Source organism: Lutra lutra, chromosome 7, assembly GCF_902655055.1.
Source record: "Lutra lutra chromosome 7, mLutLut1.2, whole genome shotgun sequence".
Lineage (NCBI taxonomy): Eukaryota > Metazoa > Chordata > Mammalia > Carnivora > Mustelidae > Lutra > Lutra lutra.
Window position 1 is genome coordinate 128832582 of NC_062284.1, and position 26235 is coordinate 128858816.

General features: G+C 39.2%; 1 protein-coding gene across 28 annotated transcripts in view; it reads right to left on the reverse strand.

The window, feature by feature from the left end:
- NRXN3 (neurexin 3) overlaps positions 1 to 26235 on the reverse strand; it is a 1668422-nt gene that overhangs the window by 966834 nt on the left and 675353 nt on the right. For all 28 annotated transcript variants that reach the window (XM_047738119.1, XM_047738148.1, XM_047738133.1 and 25 more), the window contains one exon: positions 4492 to 4695. In XM_047738119.1, the coding sequence (XP_047594075.1) occupies positions 4492 to 4695 (204 nt within the window). The remainder of the gene's footprint in view (positions 1 to 4491; positions 4696 to 26235) is intronic.

The window sequence follows — 26235 nt, forward strand, 5'->3', positions numbered from 1 at the left end:
CCCTGGAGCAACTGGTACGATCACCAAACAGAGGAGGCCATGCCCCCAGTGAGGACTGGGAACAGGGGAGGGCAAGTAGGGAGGAAGGGGTGGGGCTTCCGCTACCAGCAGCACCTGCCATCAGCCAAAGCTGGAGAAATGTCCCTTCCTGATGTATTCAGGAGACAGGGGAAACAGGTGTATGGCCATGCTTAAGAGAGAAGGGAAGAGGAAGAGTAGGCCTAAAGCAACAAATCTGAGAACTGTCAACAAGAGAGGGTTGTCTTCTTTTGTTTCTATGCTGTTGAGGATTTTACTTTTAGTTTTTATTTTATTTTTTTAAGGTTTTATTTATTTATTTGTTTGAGAGAGAGCACAAGGGTGGGGGAGGAGTGGAGGGAGAAGGAGAAGCATGCTTCCCACCGAACAGGGAGCCCAACAGAGAGCTGGATTCCAGGACCCTGAGATCATGACCTGAGCAGAAGGTAGATGCCTCATGGATTGAGCCATCCAGGTGCCCTGAGGATTTTATTTTTCGACGAGGACCCAGTCTAGAGAAAGGTGCTGGATTCACTCAAATGGTTCCATGAATTGAAAGATGTCTCTAAACCAGTGTGAGGACTTGGAGCTTTCCAGAGGGTGGACAACTGATTAAGCCAAGAAGTGACAAGATTATTTGGACACTTTACCTGAACAATAAGTAGATCAAGGGAAAAAAAATCCATCCCAGTGCCTTGCTCATAGGCTCTTAGATGGCAGTCTTGTTAATGAGGTTGTATTTTTTCATGCAAAGTGAATCCAGGGAATTGGGCTGGGAAAGCAACTTCCTTTAGATCTACCTTGAGTAGCCGCAGAAGTTGAATCTCTGCCTTACCCTCGGCAAGATACCCGCGGGGTGTCTGCTTGTCTGTATATGTCTGTGTTTTTCATCCTGTTTCATTTAGATGTTTTTTTGTTTTATTTTTGTAAATGAGAGATTATTATTTTCTAGATGAGTAAGCTTTGGGTGGAGAGCATGGAAGAGGTAAAAGTTTCTAGGGCTGGTATGTGTTCAACAATGCACACTGTAAACAGTCGTCAGCAAGCCTGCATTGCCAGAGACAGAGCATCTGGAGAATTTGAATGCCACTGACCAAACTGCATGATACTCCCTACGGGCCTCCCCCATTGAAGAAGGCTTGCTGGCGTTCTGCTGAGGATTCCAAAGGGCCATGAGCAGATGCCAATGCTGACTGACTTTTCAGCTGTATGGCTTAATTCAAACTAGGCACTACAGAAAAAAGACTCCCTCTGGACATGTTTAAAAAGTAACCATCATGAAAGCAGTTAGAAGTCATTAAGACTGCCACATCATTGAGCCACACAGGATTGACCTGTGGAGATAGCAGATAACCCATGTTGATTTAGCATTTTAGAAACCCAGGTTCTAGTCTCAGCTCCACCATGAACTTTTTATGTTAGCTTTGAAAAGTCCTACATTTCCTTCTTTGTCTCACATCTGTAAAAAAAAAAAGCATAAAAACACTTCCCTGGCTTATCTCCCAAGATTACTGGCCAACTGAAATAAGATTTTTAAATCTTTCAATTTACTATAATCATAAAATGTTATTATTGTATTTTTAATCGTAAGGGATCAAAAGATTTCAAAAACGGGCTGTGTATTATAGGACCTTTCTGACACCAGCTCTTTCCACACCTGGTTGTCTTCAGAGAGCAAGACCCTTGGGAAAGCCTAGTCTTCTGGACATTTAGGAGATGGATACATTACATCAGAGAAATACATACTAGGCTTTACATCATGAGTGTATATGCATGACCAATTTGAAATAAACTGTATTATCATTTGTGCATAGGCTGGAAAGGAGACATAATTGAAATGGTGAACAAAATGATCACCTGAAATTAGTTCTTTTGGCCTAAGTCTGCATGCAAACCCTCCTTAGAGATGTTTTCTTCTCTAACAAAGGAAAGGGAAATACGAACTCATATTGGGGGAAAATATTCACACAGGGGTATATTTTGACGAGGGAAGGGAAAGAGAACCTTTAAACAAAGCATGAACGTAAAGAGTTTTGTATACATAAGCACAGGGAAATTCAGTTCAGTTTTCCAGGTTAGGTTTGAAAGTAATTTAAATAAATTCAAACCAGTCATTCTAGTGAACCACACTCTTCAGGGAAAAAAAGAAGTCACTATTGCTTCTGAAAAGCGCAGGGCTCTCCAACTGCGTCGTGCCCAAGATATCTCAGCTTTGGAGGAGCTAGACTGAGTATACGCTAGAAGGAATGGAGAGGCAAATGTAGTCTTTTTGAGAGGTACTTCTCCCAGATTTGGGGCAAATAGAAAAAAATGTTTCTAGGAATACACATGGGAATTCTTACTAACCGCATGTGTGTGTATGTGTGTATGTGCATGTGTGTGTGTGTGTGTGTGTGTGTGTGTGTGTGTGTAAGAGAGAGAATCTGTCCATCTCCTTCCTTATCCCTTTTTATCTTCCCCCACTTGTATCTCCTTCTGAGATATGAGACCTGCCACCATCGGCTTTCTCATTTTATAAAACAACATCTAAGAAGGAAAATCTATTTTCTGTTTAGTGATGGTATACATTTCCCCGGGACTCCATGGGGCTAATCATGCTTATCTATGTGCTTCTCTCTTACTCTGAAATAGACGTAGAGTTAAAAATTGTCTTCATCTTTTTCTGTGAACTATTTAGGATGTTATGTTCATTTTGTTGTTTATTTGTTTTTATTAAATTTTTAAATTTCTCCTGCTCTTTTTGAGGGAACTAAACGATCAGGTACTGGTTGTTGGTTTTAGGTTATACACACTGTCTGGTTGGTTTGTGGGAGGTGGGGAGGATGGTGCAAGGGTGGGGAAGGTGGGAGGGACGGGGGTATGCCAGCCCCTGCAGGCTGCTCAGTACGCTCTGTTCTCAAGGCTGTTTGCTATGCGGGCCGCAGGCTTTGGGCCTTTGAAGGGTTGAATACCATCTTTTGATTTACCATGGCTGATGGTGGGAAGGACTGAAAACTCAAGAACACAAAGATCCAGCAAAAAGAAAAACAAAACTCAAAATAACCAAACACACACATACACACACCAAAGAAAAACCAACAGACACACTGACAACAGAAATCAAATGAGGTTGGACAAGAAAAAGGGCAGAGTGTTGTAAAAGCTACAAATTGGAAGAAAAAAAAAGACATAAGTGAAGCCACTGCTCAAAACAGTCCTCTGCGTCCTAGAGATTTCCAGGATCATAGTGTAGGCATTTTCCAAGTGCGACCAGTCGACCTGACAGCAGGTAAGACTGTTATGGATTCCAAACTCCACCTTCCCACTAGGCCAGCTAAGGTTTAATGTGGTCTTGTATCTGGTACAGTTGTCCATCATGTCTTCCCCATGCCTCTGACAAGCCATTCCACCAGAATCTTTATAAAGGGGCTCTGTACCCAAACATACACTATATACCCCCCAAAATCCCTGGCTTAGGAAGCTTGGACTCAGCCATACCACTCTTCACTGACTTTCTACCAAGTAGAAGTGAGGTTGGTTTCTTTCCTTCCAGAAATCAAGAGGTTCCCATCCTTCAAAGAAGATCAGTTAGAAATCAGTCAAGGTCAGCAGCAGGAGCAAATGTGATGCCACCAGGAGGGGAGTTTCCAAAGTATCTATTACAGGTAATTATAGCAGAAGAACAGATCTTCTCCCGATAAAGCTGCGAATTTGAAATTGTCATAATTTTTCAGTACCAAGGACAGAGGAACAGGTGAGTGACAGTGTGACATGGCAATCTGGATAAAAGGGGCTGCTAGATGATGGGGAAGAATGTCAGGAAGGAAGAAGGGGATCATATCAGGAACCACATTCTCCTTCCACATGTCAGAGACTCTATAAACTTACAGAATTATTTCTCCAATAGGACAACAGTAACAATCTGACTCATCCTCCCCGCTAGGAGAAAGCATAAGGCAATAGCAGTGCCCCCAGAATTCCCCGTTTGTGGAGAAAGAAACAATGCACCTTTCATCCTCCTCACAAAGCTTAGTTCTCTCCAACCCCAATGTCCCATTTTGCCTCCATTTGTTGTCTTATCTCTGCCCTGGGCTTTGACTGTTTTGAGTGGTGACCAAGGAGTTGGACTGAATGGCAATGTGATTGATCAAAAGATGGACCAAAGTAGCGTGTTTTACACAAAGCTAAACGGTTTCAAAAAACCAAGAAAGGAAACTTAAAAAATAAATAATCTAGGGAAAAAAAAAAAAAACAAAAACAAAATCAAAAACAAAAAACCACCACTGTCAGAAACCAGAAATTGACATCAAAACCTCATGCAGAAACAAGAAGAAGGTGTTTGTTGCCGTTGGGTTTTTATCCTTGGTCTATTAAACAAGAGGTGAGCAGCTAACTTTTAAGAAACAAACAAAGAATTCAATCAAACCAATGAAAATCAGAAAAGAAAGGGAGGACAAGCCCAAACAAAGTGGCGGAGGGTACTTCATACGATACCTAAGTTAACCATGAGCTTGACACGCCCCCCATCCAGCTCCAAACGCAGGGTGTCCGCAGAGTCCCTGGAGGTAGTAGCCACCAGCAGCCCATAAGCTCGCTGGGACATGAAGCGGAAGGAGACATCTTCTGCCTCAGTGTGCATGACCATGGGCATGATGATCTTCATGTACATGCTGCCATCGTAGCTCAGGATAGATGCCTCTGCAAAGAAGAACGGAGGAGATTGTCAGGATGAAGGATATCAGAGGTTCCCTTGACTTCCAGGGTGAGGACGGTAGGGTAGAGACAGCATGAAATTTGTAGCCAGGTGATTCATGTTGGATAGTGCCACCAGTGCCACCACTTTCAAGCTATGGGACCTTGGGAAGACCACTGAAATTCTGAGGGCCTATTTCCTTGTTTGCCTTTACAAGGCATACAATGGCATAGGTCCCTGCCCCACCATCCTCATAGACTTATCAAGTGTGCCAAATGAAATAACGGATGTGAAGATGTTTCATAAACGTGAAAGTACTCCCCACAAATAGTAATGATTTCATTCCATGTGCCATAGACAAAACAAAAAATGCATGAAACAAAACTTAGCCTCCTGAAAGTATTTCATAAAGAACAGGAGGAAAGCAGCAATCTAGAACCACCACAGCAGACATTTGTCAGAACTTCTAGAAGGAGGAAAGAGCGGCAGCCTGGCCTGGTCCCCACACAGCCCTAAGTGGCCAGGCACTGTATGAGTTTGTTTGAGTCATTCAAAGAGGATCTACAGAAACAGAGCTAGAACCACCAACACAAAAAGATGATACCCCAGTAATTCTGCTTTTATTCAAATAGTGCTTCTCTGAGGAAGGAAGAAACTTGCTTTTGTTTGATGCCTTCTCTAGCCCAATCACTTTGGCCAGGAGTGCCCCCACGCCACCCCATTGTGTTAACTCACTTCGTGCTACAATGTGGATCTACTATTCCTACTTCAAACAGAAAACCAAGGCTCCTGGAGGCAGATGTTGACGTCTCGAAGTCAGACATCCTGGATTTTAAGCCAGTATGTCCAGTACAAAGCTAAGGACTGTTTACACCACCATGCTGCTCAAAATGTGATTATGTTCAATTGTTCATTTAGCAAATAATTTTAGAGAACACAGGAAGAGAAAATCACTTAAATGCCTATGACACCAACCTGCCACGGGGCTCCGTATCTGGCCCCGAGTAGGCCCTCATCAAATATTTGCTGTTGCCAAATAGTCACTACCTACCTACATGTACTATGGAGGGTTTAAAAGTGAAACAGAAAAGGTCCTTGCTCTGAAGGGGGACATGGCATGGGCAAGTAACCATACTAGAATATAAAAATGGTTAAATGAGGGGGTAGGAAAAGAATAAATGCCACAAGATGGGATTGGGAGGGAGACAAATCATAAGAGACTCTTAATCTAACAAACTGAGGGTTGCCAGGGGGCGGGGGTTCGGGAGAGGGTGGTTGGGTTATGGACACTGGGGAGGGTATATGCTATGGTGAGTGCTATGAAGTGTGTACACCTGGCGATTCACAGACCTGTACCCCTGGGGCTAATAATACATTATATGTTTATAAAAAAAATTAAAAATTTAAAAGAAAATGGTTAAATGACCCAGGAAATATATACATCAGTAAAGCCAGGGGCACTCAGAGGAGAGAGACTGCGGCAAGTGAGTAGAGAAGTGGGGGTAGAGTTCAAGATGCTCTTAGTTTGAAATGAAAGAGGTGATGGTATCAGATTAGTCAAGAAAAGGAATATTCAGACAAAAACAAGCTATTCGGTTTAACAGAAGCACTAAGCATAATTTGATAAGTACTTAAACAACAGTTTTTGAGATTACAATAAAATCAATGGACTTGGGTAGATACTGGGACATAAGTGAATGGTTTTACATCGAGCAATACCATGAAGCACTCATTTCTGATATTGTGCACCAGGCACTCTTTTTGGTGTTGTGCCTATAACAGTGCACAAAAGAGACAAACATTTTCTGCCCTCATGTATGAAAGAAATCAGAATGGGAAGACCAGGCCAACCACATGGAAGGTATTCAAGATAATCTATGTCATCATCATATCACCGCCCTATTTACACAACACACAAAAGGTCATGAAAAGCCAATATAAATATACCTGCTCATTCCTGAGAAGCAACCATCACCTGGGTAATACCCAAGACATGATCATTGCCATACATTACCATCTGCAAACTCTAAAAAGATCACAAATAAAGGTGTAACAGTTGCAGACACTATCACAATAAAAGACATATTATGAAGATGTATTCTTAGATGGGAAACATAATCTCAATTTAACACATGCTCCAGATGTGAAAGAAACTATCTCCTGGAAGAACAGAGTCAAAGAAGATTAAAAATGAGAGCTAAAATTTATTGAGCACTTCCTGTTTGCCTGGTGCTTTCTAGAACTTTACATGCATTAAGACATTGGATGCTTACAAGAACACCACAAAGAAGACAGTATCAGTATTAGATTTTGTAGGATACCAGGTCACACAGCTAACAAGTGGTAGAGCTGGGAGTTGGACACTGACAGGCTGATTCTTGTGGCTATATCCTTAACCATTCTGCCAAATTGTCAGAGGGCTACGCCAGGAGAAACCCATGTTTCTAAGCACTGAAAGAATATCCATAGTGACTCATGGTAGAGTGTGGTGTTCGTGTGTGTGTGTGACACATACATGTTATTATTTAAAACGATACATTATTTATGAACATAGAAAATTATACAAATATAGATAATACATTTCTAAATATGTTATATTTATATGTTATATGAATATCCATAATGCTTTATGTTGGCATAATTATGAACACTATCATTATTACTATGTACCTTCTACTATACACACCCACACATATGCACACTCCTTTTTAAAAGAGATTATTCAGTGAGCCATGAAATGGTTGTTAGGATGTATTCAACTTAAATACAATCCAAAAGTAATGGTCACTTTTATCCCTCTGGATATGTCTAGTGCCAGAGCACATGTATAAATAAATGCATCTTTAGGTCAATATTGGTAGTATCAGAGAATAAGTTTCATATGAGTATGTAGTTAAACAGCTAGTGGTACAAAAAATTGTGCATTTCGATGTGTACCTTTGCGAGCATTTCCATGAGTATGTTCTATGATCAACCTAGTATTTTTTAAGGGGAGTGTGATGAAGCAGAAAATTTAATATAAGAATCAGCTGAAAAAAATTCATTCCAGGATTCTTATTAATTTACTTAAAAAATTTCAAACATAAGGAGCACCATGAATAGAGTAATACTTTGAGGGAGAAAATGAATCTGAATAAGGAAAGTTATAGAATCTGAAACCTGTTGGACTTGAAAGATCGTATCACGGGATGCCCGCATAATGGTACTCACACAGTTCCCCTATTTTGTTCCTCTTTCCTTATTTAATATCTCCTTTCATCTTAAATGAATATTTCCTAGCATACTAATTCCATTCCTTTAATGATTCTTTACTATATTTTTGAGCTACTTTCTTAGTGGTTGCTCTAGGTCTTATACATCTTATTAAAATATACTTCATATTTATACTCACTCAATTCCTGTAAGATACAGAAACTTTATTTACATAGCTCTCATCCCTTCCTCCTTATTTTGTTATTCTTATCCACATTATGTCTATAAATGTTACAAACTCAACAATACTGTGTTATAATGATTGCTTTTTTAAAACATATGTCTTCTGGGCGCACGTGGGTGACCCAGTTGGTTTAAGCATCCAACTCCTGATTTCAGCTCAGGTCATGATCTCAGGATCGTGAAGTTCAGTCCAGTCTGCTTGAGATTCTCTTTCTCCCTCTTCTCCTCCCACTCTCTCTCTCTCTCAAAAATAAATGAATTAATTAAGTCTTCAAAGAAAAAATTTTAAAAAACATGTCTTGTTAAGAAGAAAAGAGAAGGAGAGCTCAAATATATTTATGGAGTTTGTTTTTTTTAAGTTAAGTTTATTATTTACCATTTCTGTCTCTCTTCATTTCTTCTTGCAGATTCAAGATACCATCTGGTGTCATTTCCTTTCTCCAATATAGCTTCATTCATTTGTGGTTTATTGTCAAATATATCACAATTCTATACGTTATAGGCCCAACAATAGAATTTTATAGATATTGTTTTATGCAATTGTGTTTTAAATCAGCTACGAAAAAAAGAAAAAGAAATGGGTAATTATGTTGTCTGTTATCATTACCTACATAATTACCTTTACTGGAGCACTTTGTTTTTTCACATAAATTCAAATTACTGTCTGCTGTCACTTCCTTTCAGCATGAATGATAAAAGCAGTGAGTAGTTCTTATAACTACTAGGCAGGTATCCTAGCCGTGAACTCTGTTTGAGTTTACCTGGGAATGTCTTTATTTGACCCTGACTGTTAAAAGACAGCACTGTCAGATGGAGGGATCATGGCTGACACTCTTTGTGTTCCAGCACATCGAATGCTGTCTTGCTGCCGCTGGCCTCCACTATTCTGAAGAGACATCAACTGTTAATCTCACGGCAGCACCCCAGTATGTGACAAGTCATTTTCCTCTTGCTGCTTTTAAGATTTCTTCTTTATCTTTGGCTTCCAACAGTTTTATTTAAACGGGTCTGGATGTATATCTCTTTGAATTTATCCTACTTAGAGTTTATTCAGCTTCTTTGCTATGTAGATTCATGTTTTTCATTAAATTGGGGAATTTTCAGTCATTAATGCTTTGAATATTTTTTCTGCCCCCTTCTGTCTCCTTTCTTCCCAGTACTCCCATCTTACATATGTTAGACACTTAACAGTGCCTCACATTTCTCTGTCACTCTGTTTATTTACCTTTATTCATTTTCTTTCTTCTATTCAGACTGTAAATAATCTCTTTTGATCTATCTTCCAGTTTGCCAATTCTTCTGTTGACTCAAATCTATTCTTGAGTTGCTCTAGTGAATTTTTTGTTTGGATTCCTGCACTTTGAACTCTCAATTTATGTATTATGTATATAATATCTCCAAATAGAAATTTTGAAGTTGAAAATAATAATATAATATATATAATTTGTATCTCTTTATTAATACTCACTCTTTAATGATTATCTTACTTTCCTTTTCTTTAAGTGTAGTTTCCTTAATCCTCTTAATATAGTTAACCTAATAGTTTCCGTGGAGTCTGTCTGCTAAGTCCAACATCTGGAACCCCTCAAAGGCAATTTCCATTCCCAGCACATATTCCTGCATGGGGATCACACGTTCCCTTTTCTATGCATGTTTCACAATTTTTTGTTTAAAACTGGAGATTTTTGGTAATAGATTGTAGCAAGTCTGGGTACTGCTCCTGACTCCTCCACTTACCACCACCAGAACTAGTTCTTGTTGTCTGTTCATTTGTTTATTTGTTTAATGCCTTGGCTGAATGAATTTCATGTTTCACACTTTCCAGGCAGTGTGACAGCTCTAATTTCCCTGCTCAGATATTTCCCAGTTTTTATGTTTTAATCTGCCTTCCTATGTGTTGTCCCTAGGTCAGTATAAGTCAGTTATTTGTTAAACACTATACTTAAGTCTCTATAGTCAATTTTTATCCTTTCTCTGTTAGATGTGTGTGAATTGGAGACTTCTTCTGCAGTTCAGAGAGTGTAAGATTTTGCCTCATGTTCAGATAGAGACTAGTACTTAGAAATTGCCCCTTCTGCCAAATTAGTTATGTGACTGCACTGTTTTGGCTCTCACATTTTTCTCCCTTCCATCTATAATCTCCCTTTCCTTTCACTCAGTTAATTTGTTTTAAAATTTTCCTTTGAATTCTTATAGCGCTAAGATTTCTTAAGTTATTCTATACTGCAAATGAGCTACAGAATATAGCTCATGGGGAATTCTTCTGTCCTTTATTTGCTTCTAGATCAAATTCTTAGAATTTTCTAAGCTACATCGCACCCTTTATTTTTATTTTACTTTATTTCTTCTGCTGTTTTGTATTTGCACGTCATGTCACTGACTTTCCTGCTCATACTCAGGTGACTCTGTCCAGAGTTTCTAACTGTTCAGACAAAGGTTCAGGGACTTGACTTCCAGATCCATCTACATTTGAAAGGTTTCATATTTTTAGCTCTACACACTTATTTTTTTGTAGCTTCAGAGATGATAAAATATGGGAACGAAATGAGGGGGAAAATGAAGAACTCAGGCAGACCTTCTTTTAGCTGCCAAGGCTATGTTTCTCATTTCTGAAGCTTTGTTAAGTGCCTGGAGCAGAAGTGACCCCACCTGGTTACAGAGTGTGTCCCAAGGCAATGGAGAGGAACGCATTAGGACTACTGATCCATTTAGCCCTCATTTCTGGCAGGCAACTTTTCCTTACCATCTTCCTACTGATATTTTCATGGCCAACCTTGTACAAAAAGTACCATTAAATGATCACTCCCCTCATCCTCTTCTCTTTTTTTACCTTCAAGGCATCCTCTTGCTCATTCATCCATCTACTGACCTTATACACTCCTTAAGTGTGTTTTATTCTGACAAAACCTCCCAAATACACAGATTGCTTCCTCTGCACCCAAACTAGGTTGATCTTAAACAGTGTGCAAATTCATACAGGAATGCCTGCCAGGTTCTAATTTTGTAATTTGCAGCAGCAGGAACAACATAAATCTCTTGCTTCAAGCAGACCCAACAGTAGCCAACAGTTCTGGGGAATCAACAAAATTAATGTAGGGCAATATCCTCCCTCTTGTGGACAAGGCTGAAAAGAACTAGTCTTTCACATTCTCAAAATGCTGCCAATAGGGGGCTGGGTGGCTCAGTGGGTTAAGCTTCTGCCTTCTGCTCAGGTCAGGATCCCAGAATCCTGGGATTGAGCCCCACATCGGGCTCTCTGCTCAGCGGGGAGCCTGTTTCCCCCTCTGTCTGTCTCTTCCTGCCTCTCTGCCTACTTGTGATCTCTGTCTGTCAAATAAATAAATAAATACTCTTTTTAAAAAAATGCTGCCAATACATAAGGCATATAGGCTTCTCTTACCCCAAACAAGTAGAGCACTATAAAGCTATGACAAAAATTTTGATACACATTTCACTTTAAGAAATGCAGGTATGGGGGCGCCTGGGTGGCTCAGTGGGTTAAAGCCTCTGCCTTTGGCTCAGGTCATGATCCCAGGGTCCTGGGATCAAGCCCCACATTGTGCTCTCTGCTCAGCATGGAGCCTACTTCCTCCTCTCTCTCTGCCTGCTTCTCTGCCTACTTGTGATCTCTGTCTGTCAAATAAATAAATAAAATCTTAAAAAAAAAGAAAGAAGATGTTTATTTAGCCAAAGAATTCATTCAGCTTTTCTTAAATAGCAAATTTTTCTACTGAACTCCTAATATAACTTAATTTATAAAAATTAAACGTAACACAATTCATCAGGATAAATGTAGTCACTGCTTGCAAAAATGTTTTCTCTTTCATTAAATGATTAATATTTAATATGTGCCAAATACTGTGCTGAAATGGGGGTGGGTGTAATATGGCTTCTGTCTTTAATAAGCTTATGATAAGTTGGAATTATAGACACAAACACGTAAATTATTATACTAAAGAATGAACAAAGTGCTGCGGAAACTCAGCTTAAGTGTCTATGTGTTTGTCTAGAGTTTTTAGGGAGGTGGGGTATAACTTGTTTCAAGAATGAGACAGAATGAACAACAAAGTGGGGGATGGGAAGGCCTTCCAACTGAGGGAACAGCATATGTACAGGGGCAAAGTTGACAAGGGCATAGAACAAAATCATATATTACAGCATCTGATAAATGCTTATGGGGAGTTCAATGTGCCTAATGTAGAACAAGATTTCTCAAGTGGGACAATACTGGCACTTTGAACCAGATAACCTCAAGTTGTGGGAGGGGTCTCATTCACTGTAAGATGTTCAGAAGTAGCCTTGATGGCCACCAAGTGAAGATGCCATTAGCATTCTCTCCAGTCATGACAACCAAAAATGTCTCCAGACATTGCCAAATGCCTCTTGGGAGATAAAAATCAACCCACCTGGGAACCACTATAGTGGTTTCATATGGGCTCAAGCATTTGGATTGAAGCGGTAAAGTTAAAACTAAAGAGATATGTAGAGGGTCCACTATAAGAGACTGAATAATCACAATTAAGAAGTTTTTATATTAGTCAACATAGAAGGGTTTTAGGCAGGAAGGAACATGATAACTTACTTTTCAGGCTAACTCTGATGGTAGAAGAAAGACAGAATAGTATGGTGAGAGACCAAATGCAATCTTAACCAATTTTCTTCCAGACAGCTCTATCTTTTAAACACGTTATGAAATTTCAAAACATAATATTGGTAAAGGGCAGTGGTATGTTTCTGAGAATTATACTCTGAGTCCATTCAAGAAAGCTCTATTGTACCCTCCTACACTTTTGGTGGGAATGCAAGCTGGTGCAGCCAATCTGGGAAACAGTATGGAGATTCCTCAAAAAGTTGAAAATAGAGCTACCCTACGACCCAGCAATTGCACTACTGGGTATTTACTGTAAAGATACAGATGTAGTGATCCGAAGGGGCACATGTACCTGAATGTTTATAGCAGCAATGTTCATAGTAGCCAAACTATGGAAAGAGCCTAGATGTCCATCAACAGATGAATGGATAAAGAAAATGTGGTGTGCATGCATATATATGTGTGTGTGTATACACACACACACACACACACACACAAAGAAATACTATGCAGCTATCAAAAAAAAACTACAAGATCCTGCCATTTGCAACAATGTGGATGGAACTAGAGGGTATTTTGCTAAGTGAAATAAGTCAATCAGAGAAAGACAGTATCAAATGATATCTCTGATATGAGGAATTTGAGAGGCAGGGTGGGGGTCATGGGGAGTAGGGAGGACAAAATGAAACAAGATGGGACCAGGGAGGGAGACAAACCACAAGAGACTCTTAATCTCAGGAAACAAACTGAGGGTTGCTTGGGGGTGGGCTGGGAGGGATAGGGTGGCTGGGTGATGGACATTGGGGAGGGTTTGAGCTACGGTGAGTGCTGTGAATTGTGTAAGCCTGATGATTCACAGACCTGTACCCCTGAAGTAAATAACACATTATGTGTTAATAAAAGAAAGAAAGAAAGAAAGAAAGAAAGAAAGAAAGAAAGAAAGAAAGAAAGAAAGAAACCTTTGTTGTGCGAACTCTAATTACAATATAGGCTAGCCTCTCTATTCAGAATCATTGTTAAGTGTGCTGTCACTGTGAGTGTGCAAGCTTGGAGTTAGAAGACTGGAGTAAAATCCTAGATCTTCACGTTATCTAACTGTGAAACATTTGGGGGCCTCCATTTCCCCACTTATAACATGTAATAATAAAACTGAATCAGTCAGGATGCTAATAGCAAAGAGTCCACACAAATTGTGCCATATTATGAAAATTTAATGAAGGCAAATATTTACAGAAGTATAGGTAAGTATAGGTAAGGCACAGTAATCTCCCTGATGTCTAGAGATGGCCCATTGCTTTCATGTGAGGGTACTGTCACATCAGATGTAGCACTGGTCATTAGAAAAAGCCTAGATATCAGGAGATCCATATTCTACTCCCAGTTCCACTTCCTACGGGCATGCAATCTTGGGAAAGCCACACGTTTTCTGTCCTACCCTTTCCCTTGTGTAAATCTTGAATAATATTTTAAAAATCATATAAGAAAATATGTTTGAGAGAGCACTGCAAACTGTAAAGTGGAATGTAATTATAAAGTGATAATTATAGCACTTTGTATCCATCTTCATTATAAAGTCTACTTTGATTAAATAGAGAAATAAAGCAGCCATTCTGCTTTCTTCTGTTCTCAAATTTCCTACCCAAGGAGTCTACTTTTATAATCATGGCAAAGATAACACTCAAGAACCCCAGAGTAAGAGGTTCTGTTAATATTTTAGATGGTAAGCATGGCTCACAGCAGTCATGGGCAGACCATGTTCAGTGATGGACCCTGGTATTCTGATCTAGCTATGCTACTCATTCTGAAAGACAGACAACACTATTCTGTAGACTGTCATTTTTGCCCAAAGCTTGCTGCCCCTCTCTGTCATATATTCTTGCCAGGATCCCAGAGAATACAATTTCCCTCATTATTATTGATACCTGGTTACTAAAATTTAAATAAAGTTGTATCTCTGAACCATCAACAAGGATGACCGACTGCAGGGCCGGATCTGGAATGAATGGATTTGTATGGTCATCATCTTTGCTTTGTTCTAGAATATTGTTACACAGTAGCACTGAACTGATATAATGAAGTGATTGATGACTGCCTACTTGCCTGTCCTGTGTTTTCCATGCTAGTTGTTGGTGTTCTGATTCTGAAATGGCTTGGCTGAAGTTCAGAGAACTATTCTACACACAGCTGTGCTCACTGGAATGTGATCGCTTTAGTACTAGCCAAAGCAAGACTAGAGAAACAAGTTCTTCATGGTGGCAAAAGAAAATACACTTTCTACTGGTTAACTGTTCCACAATACACGAACTCAACAAACTCAGTTGTTTTTTTGTTTTTTTAAAGATTTATTTATTTATTTGACAGAGAGCGTGAGAGAGAGATCACAAGTAGGCAGAGAGGCAGGCAGAGAGAACGAGGAAGGGAAGCAGGCTCCCTGCTGAGCAGAGAGCCCGATGCGGGGCTCGATCCCAGGACCCTGAGATCATGACCCGAGCCAAAGGCAGCGGCTTAACCCACTGAGCCACCCAGGCGCCGCCAAACTCAGTTTTATAAGTATTTTTTCCAAAAAGAGACTGAACCATTATTTCAATATGAATCAAAATCAAATTGTCCTGAAATATAAATTAAATTTTCTAGGGAAGTCAAACCAATGAAGAAATTTCCAGAAGTCCAACTGACTAATTAAAGGAGAATCATTCTGTCACCTTAGCAGAAAAAAAAAAAAATAGCATAGAAGTTGTCAGATTATTTTCTCTGAATTGAACAAAACTTTACAGTTAAAAACATAAAATTTACCTACATTCAAACCTTTTTATTTCATAACTAAGGACATGGAAGTAATATATAAAAATCTTTTTTTTCCTTAAGAGATATTAAAGACCCCCCTTTTTTTTCTGCTTGGGATCCTCCTTCCAAAATCCATCAAGTTGTATAAAATTAACAATATAGGTCTATTGAGATATCTATTTCAGAACATTGTTGATAGACATACATGTTTCATATATATATATATATATATATATATATATATATACACACACACACATACATACACACATATGTGCATGTATGTGTGTATATACATACACACAATATATGTATTGTGTGCGTGTGAGAGAAAGAAAAAGAAAGATAAGCTACTTCCAACATCACTTAAGCAGAGTCAGCTATAGAATGGGAGTACAAAAATAATTGTGACAGTGTCAGATATTGAATTCAATGCCCACAAGACATGAATTAAAAGATCTCTCTTGGGACGTCTGGGTAGCTCAGTTGTTAAGCGTCTGCCTTCAGCTCAGGTCATGATCCCAGGGTCCTGGGATTGAGCCCTGCATCGGGCTGTCTGCTCAGCAGGGCGCCTGCTTTTCCCTCTCCCACTCCTCCTGATTATGTTCCCTCTCTCTCTCTGTCAGATAAAAATAAAATCTTAAGTAAATAAATAATAAAAGATCTCTCTTCTAATAGATGTGACCAGGAGCAAAAAGAGAATTAATAGTAGGAAATCACACAACTCCATTTTTCACAGTAGAATCTAGAGTTGACCATCTTAATATACTGCCCCTGGAATTGAATTCCATGTAATTTTGCAACTCTTAGGATATTATTAAAATGAATGTTAGATCCTATGTAATGCCCCAGGCTGACACATCAGTTCATTAACCCGCTGGCTAACTCATGGGAGAACATGGTCTTTCTGGGAGATTACATCATTTGTAGTATTCATTTCCAAATCATTACGGCAGACTTGCTATGCCAATATTTGTCAATACTTGGACGTTATTTATTCAACACATTGTTTCTGAGTATCTATCATGTTCCCATGTACTCTTCTAGACAGGAGATCTAGAGATGGACAATACAGAAGTTCCTACTTCGTGGACCTTTAATTTTACCTACAGTCACCTGGGGTAATGACTGAATACAAGTAACCTTGTTAGCCTATGATGATATAATGGCAAGTACACTTAGAAGAAAAATAAATAGCAAGAAGATAATCACTATTTGGCTGCATATACAGGGGTGACATATCTTAGATGTTCCCATTCTCAAGCCTTCTAGCAATATCATTTGATAAGAACTTTATCTAGAAGAGTAAGACATCAGATAATTTCATCAAGGTGTAAACCATGGTTGTGGAGTAGCCAACGGAAGGAATGTCTCAATTCCTTCGTCCCAAAAGATGGAGGTGCGTACTAGGGCTGCCATCACCTAAGGTCATAGGCTACAGGGATAGATATGAAGCAAAGCCCGATATTGTACTCAGCTTGCCAAGAAGAAACAAAAAAGTTGTAGCTGCCCAGCATAAGACTAGGACACATCATACATAGGCCACTACTACAGAAACAATAGAAAACACAGCTCAGATTAAGTTATAAACACTTCTTGTCAGGGCCCCATTCCCTTGCAAACAGAAAGTTGTTTTATAGGGCTGGCAAAGTATACTGTAAATTATATTACCAGCCCACAGCTGATGAGTTTTTAAGTCTACAGGGAACAAGTTATCTGGCTCTGTCACCATGCTCAGCTTGCCAAAACTGCTTGTGAGGCACACCAGTCTGAGAGATATTGCTAAAACTTAGAAATAAGTGGGCCAAGAATAGCACAGAAGCAGAAGAAGGAAGGGACATGGTACATGACATTAATTTGTCCCTAAAGTTTTCCTCTTGGAGCTTCTTCCTGACTCAAAGACACTGTTCAGCCATCCCTGAGTCAACACTTAATTATATTGCAAACCACTAGACAATCAAGGGTTTGTCTGAAGAATGGGTGGACAGTTTCTAAAAACTTCAAGTTCCCTCCTTTTATTGTACCACCCTTGAAATGTTTCTGGTTTCTTGTTTATTTCTCTAACTAGCTGAAAGTTACCTCTGTTTTGGGGAGCTTTCTTTTCCTTTTATTTTCTATTATAATTTAGCTAGTGTCATTTTCAAAACACAAATCAAATCATGTCACCTTCAAGGCAAGTGCTTTCAATGGTACCAGAGTACATTGCTAAGCACTGATTCAGCATTGAATTCTGAATCTTCAATGATCTGGGCCCTGGTCACATCTCCAGCCTACTTACCTCACCCCACTGTGCCCCTTCACTTTTGCCCTTCACTATTGGCTCTTAGAATATACCCTGTCCCTGTGGCTTTGTTCTCAATGCTACCTTCGTATGGAACCTTCTAGACTCCTTATCCACCTGGCAAGTTCTGGCCTATCTACTAACAGTAAGCAAGGCTCACTGACTCTGCCTTCAAAACTGTATGAATGTGGCACTGTTCTCCTTTTCCGTGTCAACTCCCTGAGCTCAAGACCCCAAAACCTCTGTGTTCTAGCTAGACCTCTAACGATCCCTTCTTCTTTCATTTGTTGCTCTCCATAGTCAACCCTCCATACAACAGTCAGAGCAATCCCTCCTTCCCCTGCTGGATGATCTCATGCCTCTTTAGTGAACTCAGAATACAGTTATACTCCTTGCGTGACTGAAAGTCCTACATGATTTGTTTCTTCTCTATAGGGTGACCATATATGTCCAGGTTTGGCCGAGAGAGTTCCATTTCACTTCTGTTGTCCTGATGGAATTATTAATTGTACCACCTTTGACTCAAGAGTGTGCCAATTTTGACTTCAAACCACCTGGTCACCCTGCTTCTATAGCTCACCTACTCTTCTCCCCTTGTCCTTCACAGCCCAGCATACTGGCCTCCCTTCGTTACCTTCAATACAAACATACAGGTTTGTTCTCACATTGGAGGACTCAGCCAACCTGTCCTTCAGCGTGGAGCTACCTGCTCCTCGACCTCTTCTGCATGGCTGGCTTCATCTCATGCAGGCCCTGGCCCACATAGCTTAACCACCATATTCTCAGAAAGGTACTCCCCAATCACCTTCTCTCACTGCCCTTCTCCCCAGGCTATTCTATCATATTAGCTCATTTATTTTTCATCACAGCACTTAGAATATCTGATTTTCTTTTGTTCATGTGGTCATCTTACCCTTCTTCCTAGAATTTAAATCTATGAAAGCAGGTACCTTTTCCCTTTGGTTTGCTACCATGGAGCTCTTTTCCCAGTGGAGTGCCTGGCTCAGTAAAAAAGATGGTGAGTGAACAAGACACCTCGAGCACCAGCTTCTCTATGAAATCTATCCCAGCTACCTGCACTCCCCTTCCCAGAAAAATGGACCACTCCTTCTCTGCAGTCCCGTTCTATCTGCTGTGTACACACATCACACATAGCGTCTACAAGACAGTTTTTGTGTGCATTCTGTCTTAGTTGACAGCTCTCTCTGAACACTGCAAGCAAATCTGATGGCAAATCTATCTCCTATTCACTTTTTGTGTCATTTTGTTTGGGTTGTTGTTTGAAACATTTTATTTCAAACTTACCTACTTTTCCAAATTTCTCTACTTAGCACTTGCAAAAATTGTACCAAGCATTCCCTTAATACTTCTTGCCCTACCTCCCCTAATGCTAACATGTTACATAACCACAGTATCATTGTGAATAACAGAAATTCACATTGGTGTAACATTTTTTTTAAAGATTTTATTTATTTATTTGACAGAGAGAGAGATCACAAGTAGGCAGAGAGGCAGGCAGAGAAAGAGGGGGGAAGCAGGCTCCCTGCCGAGCAGAGAGCCCGATGCGGGGCTCGATCTCAGGACCCCGAGATCGAGCCCGATGCGGGGCTCGATCTCAGGACCCCGAGATCATGACCTGAGCCAAAGGAAGTGGCTTAACCCACTGAGCCACCCAGGCACCCTGGGTGTAACCCTGCACCCTGTACACCCTGGTGTAACATTTTTAAGAAACTTTAGATATGGGGCACCTGGGTGGCTCAGTGGATTAAGCCACTTCCTTTGGCTCAGGTCATGATCTCGGGGTCCTGAGATCGAGCCCCGCATCGGGCTCTCTGCTAGGCAGGGAGCCTGCTTCCCCCCTCTTTCTCTGCCTGCCTCTCTGCCTACTTGTGATCTCTCTCTCTGTCAAATAAATAAATAAAATCTTTAAAAAAAAGAAACTTTAGATATTAGTCCAATTTTATGACTTTTTTCACTAATGCTCTTTTTTCTGTTCCAGGATCCACACTGAATTAGGTTTTATTTTTCATTAGTCTTTTCCACTCTGTAATAGTTTCTCAATCCTTCCTTGTCCTTCAGGTCCTTTTAGAGAATACTGGTCAGACATTTTATCAAACAACCCTAATCTGGTTTTGTCCAATATTTTCTCATGATTGTAATGACATTATGCATTTTGGGCAAGAAGGATTCCTCTGAGAATCCCGTGTCCTTCTCTGCGCCTTGTTTCAACGGGTTCGTAATATTGACATGTCTTGTTACTGGTGATGTTTTCTCGATTACTTGGATAATTTGGCATCTCCTAGGTCTTTTCACTATTAAGTAACTGCCTTTTCCTTCATACTTGATGAGTGTCTTGGGAAACATACTTGGAGTCTATGCAAAAAAAAGGTTTATCCCAAACTTTTTACCCACTAATTTTAGTATCCATCAGCGAACTTTGTCAACAACACTTAGTAGTAGCATTTGCCTGGTGGTGATTCTCTCCTGCCCTCTTTCCTTCGACATTTATTAATTGGAATTCTATTGCATTCCGGTTCATTTTTGACTCTCCTTGACAGTGCTTATCATCACATTCCTGACTTACATGTGCCTCTCTATGCTCAGATTATAGCAGAGCAATAAGTTCTCAGGCTGACACTTGCTGGCTTTGTAAATGGACAAGCAACTTCATCTCTCTGAGCCTCAGCGTTCTCATTAGTAAAGTAAGGATATTAGCACATGACTCATTAGGTTGTTAAGAGGATATTCAATTCATTTCTCATGAATTCATTCATTCACTGGTTCATTCGTGCAGGCACTGGAGAGACAACAAACAAAACCAGCCATCTTGACTTCTTTAAGTCTTGACTAACCCAGGTCTGAGCATCTGTTCAGCATAGCAAAGCTCCAAAATTATCATCTATGGTTGTGATTAATAATTGCACAATTTCCTAGTCAGCTCTGGATTCCTAAGGATTTCAGATCTGATTCTTCACCAACAGGAGAGATTTTTTTTTTTTCAGAGCTTCTGCTGACATGAGAATAATTGAAGGCGTGTCCCCCTCTACAGGTGTACAACTTTAGTAATTAATTTTTCCCAAACATATCAGAATCCTAGGAGGGAAGCCAAATTAAAACACAAGTAAAATCTCTGATGAAAGGTAAATGTTAGCAGTTCTTAAAGGAGGGCTCGTCTCTCCCTAAACCACTCTCTTCAGGTCTCAGTCTATGGAGAAGCGGGATCACGGTCACGTGGGCCAGAAGAAATATTTGAAGACAGAGAAAACTGTAGCTGGTAAATGTTATTGCTAGCTCTGGGAGGTGAGGCCTGCGTGGCTATTACTGCTGTGCTGTAGCCTAGCAAGGCCCTGGGGGAGCTCAGACAACGGGCGAACTGATCACGCAAGCCCAGTCCAAATGTCACTCTAACATTTGCAGAGCTGTGTGTGAGTGCTTAAGGAGAGGTTTCCAATGAGAAGGTCAAGGATGGAAAAGCTGTTTGGGGAGCTGAAGGATGTATTTGGAAAGGTGCGGCCATGTTGTGAAGTATTTTCCCTTCACATGAACAGTTTTGTTTCGTTTTGCTTTATGTTACCCCGTGTGGTTTCCAGGCTGGCGGTTGCTTATACAGACAGATAATCCTTCACAAAGGCTAATGTCAGTCTTGGGTCTGATTTGGGGGGGGGGGGCAGGAAAAGATTGTATCTTCTTCTGATCTCCATATCAAATTGCTTTTATTTTAATTTGTCTTCATTTTTATTCTTCAAGTCCTTAGTTGATATCTACCATTGAACCTTGATATTTCAGAATTTAGTATTTACAATTTTGATGTTTTCCTGGAGAGTCTGAATAGTTATGCTATGCAGTCATGTACAATTTTCACCAGTCCCATTGAGAGCAAGACGTGCAAGAACGTAGGGAATAAACCTGGTTTTACACTCAGCATCCACATCTCAGAGAGGCTAGGCAGTTCTCTACTTAATTTTGAAATACTACATTCAAAGAAGTAGAAATAAGAGAAGAATAAATATCCATGTACCCAAATCTGGCTTTTATAAATTCTTAACATTCAGATATATTTGTTTCAGATTCTCTTTTGAAGAAATAAAATATTACAGCCACACGTAAATCCCTGTTGCAGCAGCCACACTCCCCTCTCTTCCCAGAAGTAAACTTTTTACGGGGACAGTCATCATGCCCATCCAAGTTTTTATATTCCTTATATAGTAAATGAAGATCTTGACATAAAATGTGTTGAACCCAATCATTTTTCACATGATGATAAACTTGACATAAATGGTATCTTTCTGTACGTTATTTCATAATTTGCTGTTTTCATTCAAGATTATTTTCTTGAGGTTCTCCAACATTGTTACACGTGCTGCTCCTTTAGGGACAGGATTCTATTGTACACAAATACCACAAGCCATTCATGCATTCTTTGCTGATCTAGATTCTTTTTTACTTTCTTTTTTTTTCTTTTTTATATTGCAAGCAGTGTTCCAATGTATATTCTAGTAATTATCTGAATGTGAATTTGAGAGTTTCTCTAAAGCATTTACATAGATATGCAATTGCTAGGCCTAAGGTCATGCTCAACTTCAAGAGTAGACTGCATTCCAAAGTGGCTTCCCTAATTACACTCTCACCATTTAGCATATGAGGGTTCTCCTTATTCCTCCTCTTTGCCAACACTTAATATCATCAGAATTATTAATTTTTGTTAATTAGGTGATTTGAAGGAATAGCACAATATCATTCACTTTTGCGTTGTCAAGACTACTAGCATGGCTGCAAATCCTTTTACATGTTAGTATCCATTTTGATTTCGGCATCAGAGATCTGCTTATTCATAACCCTTGCTCATTTTCCTGTTGGGTTGTCTTTCTTTCGTTGACTTAGAGGAGTTCCTTATACCACTTATAATACCAGTCCCTTAAATATTATATTCATTGCTAATAGTTTCTCCCACTCTGCAGCTTGTCTATTGTTAATCACCTTTTTCTTTAAACACAAAATTTAAACTTAATTGTAATCAAATTTATCAATATTTCTTTATGGTCTGTGCTTTCTTTCTGACTTTTTAAAAGAAATCTCCACCCATAGGTCATAGAGCTATTTATTTCTTTTACTTCTTTCTAAAATTTTTAAGTTTCGCATTTCACAGTTAAATTTTTTTAAAATACTCTCAATTTATTTTCAAGTTTCATGTAAATTGAGGTTTAATTTTATTCTCCATAAGGATAACCAATTATCCCAGCACCAATTATTGACTAGTTTGTTCATTAACCACCAATTTGAAACATCAGCCTGGCCAAGGCATCAGCTTTCAATGTTGTATGACAGTCCCTGAGCCCTATTCTGTCCCACGGGTCCATGTTTCTATGTCATATTATCCCAATTACTGTAGATATAAAATATGTCAAAATATCTGGTAGGGTAAGTCTTTTTTCTATTATTCTTTCCTCCTCCTTCAAGAACTGTCTTGGCTATTTTGGACCTTGAACTTAACATATGAGTTTACAGGGTCAGCTGTGTCGGGTTTGATGAAAAATTCTGTTGGAATTTTGAGTGGAATTCTCTGGATTTATGAAATAATTTGGGGAGAACTGGCATCTTTATGAAAATGACTCATGCATAAACATGAAAGATATTGATGATTTATTCAAGGCTTTATTTTATAGTCTTCAATAACGTTTTATCATTTTTCATAAAGGTCTTGAATCTTTTTATTCACTGCTACTTTATTTATTTATTTTTTTAATATCTTATTTATTCATTTGAAAGACAGAGATCACAAGTAGGCAGAGAAGCAGGCAGAGAGAAAGGAAGAAGCAGGCTCCCCACTGAGCAGAGAGCCCAATGTGGGGCTCGATCCCAGGACCCTGGGATCATGACCTGAGCTGAAGGCAGAGGCTTTAACCCACTGAGCCACCCAGGCGCCCCTCACTGCTACTTTATATTTCTATTGCTATGATATATAGAATTCTTTGTTTTACATTTTAACTGGTAACTGTAATTATAGAGAAAGCAAATTTAGCTTGTATGTTTATCTTCTATTCAAAAAACTTCCTGAAATGACTTTTGGTTTACCAGCAGTCCCTCATAAAGTTTCTATAAATAAGGAAATTCCAGTCTTTCTCTCCAACCCTTATGCATCTTTTTTTCTAAAAAAATATTTTCTGATTCTATTGGTAGCCTCTCCACTTCAACAATAAAAACAAGTGATAGTAGGTATCCTTATTTTGTCCCTAATCTGAATAGAAAGGATATTACCTATATGTTCTTGATAACTTCCTATTCTCAAAATAAAAAAATTGTATTCCCATCTAAGTTTGTTTAGATTATTTTTATTAGTCAATATATATTGGCTATATCAAATATTTATGTATTTATTTAAGTAATGTGCTTCCTCCTTTATCTTTAATATAATTATCATTTACATCAAACTTAATTAATATATTTTTTAATGTATCATCCTTACATTTCTAAAAAATACCCTCCTCATTTATTTTTTTTTAAGTATGAAATGATATTTGCTGGTGGTATATTTAAAAATTTTATTAGAAGCACATATTTAATCCACCTACAGTGCTATTCTGGAATGGAAGGTAGTATAATGATATAAAACTGGGCCTGTGTGTTGGGAAAATTGGACAGCCACATGCAGAAAAATGAAACTGGACCATTTCCTTACACCACACATGAAAACAGACTCTAAATGGATGAAGGACCTCAATGTGAGAAAGGAATCCATAAAATTTCTTGAGGAGACATAGGCAGCAACCTTTCGACCTCAGCCGCAGCAACTTCTTCCAAGGAACATCACCAAAGGCAAGAGAAGCAAGGGCAAAAATGAACTATTGGGACTTCATCAAGATCAAAAGCTTCTGCACAGCAAAGGAAATAGTCCACAAAACCAAAAGACAACTGACAAAATGGGGGAAGATATTTGCAAATGACATATCAAATAAAGGGCTAGTATCCAAAATCTATGAAGAACTTATCAAACTCAACACCCAAAGAACAAATAATCCAATCAAGAAATGGGCAGAAGACATGAACAGACATTTCTGCAAAGAAGACATCCAGATGGCCAACAGACACATGAAAAAGTGCTCCACATCACTTGGCATCAGGGAAATACAAATCAAAACCACAATGAGATACCACCTCACACCTATCAGAATGGCTAAAATTAACAAGTCAGGAAAGGACAGATGCTGGCGAGGATGAGGAGAAAGGGGAACCCTCCTACACTGTTGGTGGGAATGCAAGCTGGTGAAACCACTCTAGAAAACAGCATGGAAGTTCCTGAAAAAGTTGAAAATAGAGCTACCCTAGGACCCAGCAATAACACTACTGGGTATTTACCCTAAGGATACAAATGTAGTGATCTGAAGGGGCACATGCACCTGAATTTTTATAGCAGCAAATTCCACAATAGCCAAATTATGGAAAGAACCTATATGTCCATCAACAGATGAATGGATAAAGAAGAAGTGGTGTATATATATACAATGGAATACTATGCAGCCATCAAAAGAAATGAAATCTTGCCATTTGCGATGAAGTGGATGGAAGTAGAGGGTATTATGCTGAGGAAAGTAAGTCAATCAGAGAGACAATTATCATATGATCTCCCTGATATGAGGAAGTTGAGAGCCAGAGTGGGGCGTTTGGGGGGTAGGAAAAGAATAAATGAAACAAGATGGGATCAGGAGGGAGAAAAACCATAAGAGACTCTTAATCTCACAAAACAAACTGAGGGTTGCCGGGCGGGGGAGGGGGTAGGGAGAGGGTGGTTGGGTTATGGACACTGGGGAAGGTATGTGCTATGGTGAATGCTGTGAAGTGTGTAAACCTGGTGATTCACAGACCTGTACCCCTGGGGCTAATAATACATTATATGTTAATTTAAAAAATTAAAAAAAAAAAAAAAAAACCTGGGCCTATGGATTCAGTTTCTGTGGATCACGTGGATTCAGTTTCTGAATCACATGAGGGTCATCATGACCGACAGTCTCTACATCACTAGGACGTCCCACATTTAGACTTCAGTTCTAGTGCATTTCCATATTTAAAATAAATATGTTTTGGCTGGCACATTGTGAGTGTGAAATAATTATATGCAGAATGAGTAAGGGAATTAATGCTTGAATAAAAGAAAATAAGAAGAGAGAGAAAGTACAAAAAAAAAAAGAGGAAAAGAAGGGAGAATTTTTCATGGCAAAATTTCAGAAAGAATGGATACTTCCAGAGTAGTTTGTCAAGAGGAAACAAAGGAACAAACAAAACTTATCTTATTTCAGGCGTGCTTTAGGAGGAAAATAAGACAGCTCCAAATTTTTTTCTGATCCTCAAGAAAGAGAAAGTATTTGTCCATTTGACTAATGATTAATCTTGACCAAAGTTAACTCCACTAAGGAAGCAGTGTTACTGGGTCCTTTTGTAACTTCAGACTAAAGAAAGTTC